Source organism: Patagioenas fasciata, chromosome 16 (genome assembly GCF_037038585.1).
Source record: "Patagioenas fasciata isolate bPatFas1 chromosome 16, bPatFas1.hap1, whole genome shotgun sequence".
NCBI lineage: Eukaryota > Metazoa > Chordata > Aves > Columbiformes > Columbidae > Patagioenas > Patagioenas fasciata.
The window spans coordinates 12599801-12605979 of record NC_092535.1 but is presented as its reverse complement, the minus strand read 5'-3'; the positions used below and the strand labels follow the sequence as shown (position 1 = coordinate 12605979).

At 41.7% G+C, this 6179-nt stretch overlaps 1 protein-coding gene across 1 annotated transcript; it reads right to left on the bottom strand.

The window, feature by feature from the left end:
* Positions 1-2018: 2018 nt before the first annotated feature.
* On the bottom strand, positions 2019-3585 carry MC3R (melanocortin 3 receptor). Its single transcript, XM_065849903.2, has one exon. The coding sequence runs from the start codon at positions 3175-3177 to the stop codon at positions 2200-2202; it is 978 nt and encodes a 325-aa protein (XP_065705975.1). The 5' UTR covers positions 3178-3585; the 3' UTR covers positions 2019-2199.
* Between the last annotated feature and the right edge of the window lie 2594 nt (positions 3586-6179).

The following is a 6179-nucleotide window of genomic DNA, read 5'->3' as shown; positions in this document are numbered from 1 at the left end:
ACTGCAGGGAGACTTACAAGGTTTTTTTCCTGTTGTTAGACTCTATTTCTCGTTTTTTGAACCAGACCCCCAGGACCGTGGTTTAACATGACGTGGTGCTCTGACAGAAGCAAACAAGATTCAAAGTGATGTCTTCAGACTGTTTTATTCAACAGGCATATTTTTTGCTTAAAGGCAAAGCACAGTATGAATCAGTCTCATCTAAAAAAAGCACTTTTAAAAGAGGAGTAAATAGGACATCAGGTAGAAGAAAAGCTAAATACACAATAACCTGAGGCAGAATATCATGGCAAGCAGTACTTCAGAGTATAAAGGTACATAACACTGACAACAAGCAGGGTTTTTTGCAACAAGTAGGTAGAGTCTTTCCACACCACAAAAGGCTGGTTGTGTGGTTTCTTATGCTGATTGGTCTTAATGTGCACATAGATGCTGCAGAAGTAAGGCTGAGCTAACTGTATGATTCTTGTACTGACAAAATGTAATTTGTGAGGCACAGAGAAGGCTGAAAGCATTCAGTTTAACTTTCTTGCCAGTTATTGGGGATTTTCTCTGATCCCTATCTGAAATGTAGGAGAAGTTTCATCTGTGTCTGTTCTGCTACATGCTCTGCGGTGCCCAAAGGACCTTGGTGATTTTTTAGTTTAGCTTTTTAAATTAAGGTTTATGAGATTAGGTAAGTGGTGAAATGGTGAGAATATTGGGGAGGTGGGAGGATGAAATTATGGGAAGAAAAGAGAACTCATAAGTCAAATGAGATCTTCTAGATATTTGAAGGCATTAGACAGTATTTGGTCCCCCTCTGCCCTGAGAGTTCCAGGTTACTGCTCTTACTAAAAGTGAGATACCAGAAAGGTGCTAAACAGATTATAGAATGGCTCAGAGTTTTCTCAGCCTGGCACTGTCTGTGATACTGCCTGTACACTGTATTACGTACAAATCACATCAGCCTTTGCTCAGTTACAATATGCTATTTGAAGGCCACTTACATGGTTTGTTCCTATAAAAAGCAGAGATAAAGACTAAATTATTGTAGCTGGAGTTGCATGTTTACGTGCCACGAACTTGCACACAGAGTTTGAAAATGATTGCAAACAGCACATTGTTTTCTTGCTCCTGATGCAGGTGTATCCACCCACTGAACTCAGTGTAAAGCTCTTTAAGTAAAAAGAAACCGACTTGTGACATAAAATTCTTGATGCATAGAAATCATATCTGCCATACACATCCTACTGCTTTCAGGTGCCTAACTTAGCCAAATGGATATCTTCAGAGACTCCATGTAACATTAATAAAAAGCTAAATTCAAACTATTTTGCATTTTAGCTGTTCCTTATGTTCAGCTCAGTGTAGACTTCAAAATTCTCTAGGGATGGATCTCACTGGTGACAATTTATCAAAAGGAGATTTCTGTGATTTGTTTTGTTAGCATACTGAATACTACATAAATCAGTGCATTTCAGTTTAAAGAAAAATAGTTTGAGGATATGATGCTTATATATCAGAATAAGGAATGTAAATGTCTTCAAATTAGTCAGTTCTATCAGACAGCTGTTTAACTCACACTATTACTAATACAGTAATTGTTCCTTTTCACTTAACTGATTTCTACTGAGAGAATAGTTCAGTGCAAGAGGAATGTTTACCTTCACCCTTCAAAGATTGGGTTGCTTTATAGCAAGCAGCATGAATGTTAATCTATTCTTTTAATAAAAGGTGGAGGCATGACAGTAAGGTTAGAACAACGCTGTTACCTGTTGGTGTTTGATTTGTTTTGCAAGTGATTATCTTTCCATAGGTGTAACTAGAGAAATCTTTTTGAAAACACTGACTTGTTGATAGTGGCACAGAGATAAAGCAACAGGTACAAATGAGTGGTAGAGACAATGTTATTTCAGTCTCTATAAGGTAGCATTCACTTTCATGATTCATTTTTCAAGTAAATTTCTTAAGCTATTTTGTAAGCCACTCTGGATTTCCTTCTGTGACAAGTATTCAAATAACTTCATATTATTTAGTTGAATCTGGTTTTCGTTTTGAAAAATATAAACCAAGAGATCAAGGACGAGGTTACTTTTTCATTCCTGTGCTATTCCTTCAAGCTCTGTTTTTAAAGAGGAGTTCCTATGTATCCAGACACGTGTATATTTGTACACCTGTCATATGTATCCTCTTCATTCTCAGTACAAAGGCTGAGGTTTACAGCATGCACTGTCCCGCATTTATGCCATAGCAGCAACACACTATTTCTTTGAAAGTCTTTCTCATCTCCAGGCTCCGGAAAGCATAAATGAGTGGATCAATTACCGAGTTGCACATTATCAAGACCAGATAGGTGTTAAAGTGTGAGGTGTAGCAGGCACAGTACGGATTCATCGGGCAAGAAATAATGAGAATGAGGTGAAGGAAGAAAGGTGCCCAGCAAACAATGAAGACACCAAGTAAAATAGTGATGGTGACGGCTCCCTTCATGCAGGTGCGCTGGTAGGGCACCCCGTCCACGGGCAGGGCTGCGATCCGCTTGACGTGCAGGCGTGCAAACAAGAACATGTGGACATAAAGGGAGGCCATGAGAAAGAGCATGGTAAAGAACATGGTGATGAGACAGACAATGACAGTTTTGCTTTCTGAGTAGGCAATGAACATGATGCCACAGATGATACAAGCAATCCAAATGACCACAATCAGAGTTAAAGCTTTCTTCACAGTCATGATGCTGTGGTAACGGAGAGCATAGAAAATAGTTATGTACCTGTCAATGGCTATAACCAGGAGGTTGCAAATTGAGGCTACTAAAGAAATACAAATCATTGAGTCAAAAACATTGTCCATATGCTGAATAAAGTGGTCATCAATGATCAAGTAGCCGTTGCTCAGGATTGCAATCATGACAGTCTCCAAGGCATTTGACATGCTCACCAGCATATCTGCCACAGCCAAGCTACAAAGGAAGAAGTACATGGGAGAATGTAGGTTTCCATTCTTCAGCACTGCAAGAATGACAAGGATGTTTTCCAGCAGGCTGATGATCCCTAAAGCCAAGAAGACCTCAGCTTTTATGAAGACCTGCTCACAGAATCCATTGCTGCTCCTGTTGCTCAGAACTGAGTCATTGAAGTCTTCGGTGACATTGAGCAGCACAGGCTGAAATGAAAATGCAAAGTGTGTAGTATTCATTGTCAGCAAAGGACTCAAATTCACAAGTGCTTACAGACCTGATAGATCACAGGTTAAAAAAAATAAAATAAAAAAGGGAGGAAAAAGGAAAAGAAGTCCTTCCAAGTTGTTGCTGTGCACATGGGATGGAATCAAGCAGGACTTTTCTTTAGTTGCTTTTACAAGGAGAAGCAAAATCTGCATTTACAGTGAGTTTTGTGTCAGTCATGGGCTGCTCTTTTCCTTTATAAGAAAGTGAGCTGCAAACCTCGCAGGTATCAAACAGTGTTCTCTGAAGGGAAAAATCAGCAGCTGTTTCTAGCTCTCCTGATGCTGAAAAGCAGGGACTTGTCCCATCTGCTCTCGTCAGCTGGGGCCAGCGCAGGTTTGCTGCCAGTATGTTGCAGGCTCGGTGGAGTCTCTCTTGCTGTTTCAGTGGCAAGAATGGAAAAGAGAACGGAGGGATTTATACATGTACGAAAGAACAAACAACTCCTACTTCATCCCCCGAGCGGAGCCGCGGCCACTGAGAGCGAGCAGCCCGTTGACTGACAGCGCCGCATCCGCGCTGCTCCCCGGCACATGGAAGCTCTGCCGCCCTCTGCAGACAGCGGTTAGGATCAATTTGCCTTAAAATTCACCTGAAAAATGAGATTTTTTTTCACCTTTTTCAAACTTTGGTCTTGTCAGCCGGGTCCGCCCGGGGGAGTGACCAGGGGCAGTACTTTAGAATCAAAGCAATGCACTGTCGCATATACTGATATGTGGGGTTTCTATTACAGCTCAAAATGTTACAAATAGTTTCCAGATTCATTTTGAGGCCACAGAATTATCATCATGCACCCATCATTCAATACCAAGAATCAAGAAATCTCAAACTCCAGGTTATACCTTTACAAGGACAATATCCAATGCAGTAATTTTAATCCGAAAAAAATAACCAGAGACTTGCTTACTGCGTTATCCAGTTAATGCTTTAAAGATCTTAATTGGTGTCTCAAAGTCTCTCCCAATATTCACAGTGATGTGTTTCAAAGCAGACTGTTTGTTTAAAGCTGTCTCTCCCATACCTCTAATCCCATGGCAGGGAAAAGATATTCCTCTGTTCAAGTGAAGCGCCTATAGATTTATGCCTACAGCAGCTATCTTTATTTTTGTAGAATCATAGAATTGTTTCAGTTGGAAGAGACCTTCAGGATCATGTGGTCCAACCACAACTTCACCTCATTCTAGCACTAAACCAGGTCCCTGAGCACCTCGTCTAAATGCCTTTGAAACACCATGTGGGATGGCGACTCCACCACTGCCCTGGGCAGCCTGTTCCAATGCCTGACAACCCTTTCCACGAAGAGTCTTTTCCTAAAATCCAATCTAAGCCTCTTGGGTGAAACTTTTGTGCAGTGAGCCCCTGTTGCTTCTTGCCAGCTTTCTTGAGCTGACGAAGTTCACTCAAGATAGAGATTTCAAGGCATCATGACTATCACTGGCCTTGCAAATCTTGTCTTTCTAACTGAGGAGGATCCCATCTTTACAAGGCTGGAGAGATGTCCCTTCCTGCCGGCTCTGTCCTTGGGTACTGTCTTGTGAAGTGGTGGATGGAGGTTGTGTCCTCCCAGGGTGCAGACAGGACAATCTGTCTCCCATTCTTGGGAGAGCTCACTAATGGAAGACCAGCATCCCTCTGGCCTTGGCTCTGGATTCCCTGCTGATGGAGCAGCACTTATGTTTTAGGCGCTCACATGTAAATCAGCTAATGGGAGTGCGTTGCCATTAAATTTCCAGTCCTGTTTCCTCATCTGATTAATTTCAGCATCTACTGCTGAAGTCCTGTAATACAGACTCCAGAATGCTCCGTCCCTTGTTGCCACACTATTTCAAAAGACCGCTACAGATTTCCCCACCTTTCAGCTGAATCTGAGAATAACAAGTCATTAAATATGTTTCATTGTGAGTTTCTGGATGTATCTGACAGCAGGAGTCAAGCTACCATTTGCACTGAGGTGCAATTTGAAGTAGAAATTGAATGTTATATACCAAAGTGGATTAATGGCACTATTAGCTTTGCCATTAAGTGCTAAAAATAGTGGACTAGAGCCTCATGTATCTGATTGCAAGCTCAAACTGGCTCTAAGGCCTTTGCAAAAATGGGGAGAAACTTTGCGCAAAAGACAGCGAGATGTTAGGCCTTTTTTTCAGAAGGTGTAAGGGGATTTCTTTGCTCAGCGTTGGAAAAGTTACATGATCTGAAGTTTTGCAAAATATTTTGTGATAACATATATTAAAAAGTTGGTGCCCCTCAGCTGTCCATTCCTGCTTCATGTCCAGAGATGCAGCCAGTGATAATGTCCATTGCAGTGCAAAGCTGACAGTGGTGCAGTGGATTTATGTCCTGGCAGCTGCTCCATTATATCTGAGGAATGGCAGCTTATTAAAGTGTACTAAAATGACAGCAGACATTCAGATCCTCAGTCTCCTAGAGAGTGAAGTCCACTTGTCTTGGGTATGGGAGTGAAGCCATGGCAATTGTTACAACTCAGGGCATATAAGATGAAATAATAATTGGTTTATGTTCTTCCTCAACCAAAAACTGGTGAAGATTGGAAAGCTAGGAGTATGAGACATCTGTGTGCAGTCCCTAAATTTTGCGTTGTGTATAGCTGTTTCCATCTCTCATACCCAAGGCCTCAAGGCAAATCATTAAACTGGTGCCTGGGATGGGCTCAGGGCTGTTGTTCAGAGGAGATCCATGGTGGAAGTTGAGCAGGACCAGTCAAGGTTTTGAACGATTGGGTTTTACTGGGTCATGGTGAGTCAGTAAGCTCATTGTGACTCTGTTAATGTCCAGAAAGTGACATCTCCTATTTTAAATCAGTGAGTAAAATACTCTTCTCACCTCTCATCTTGGGCTCTGCAGTCCATGATTAGTGTTACATTACAAAACCTTCTCCAGGTGTTGTGAGAGCACATTTATTTCACACCCAGGGAATGGTGGTGTCTTTCTGCCGTGTTCTTGTTTATTCCCT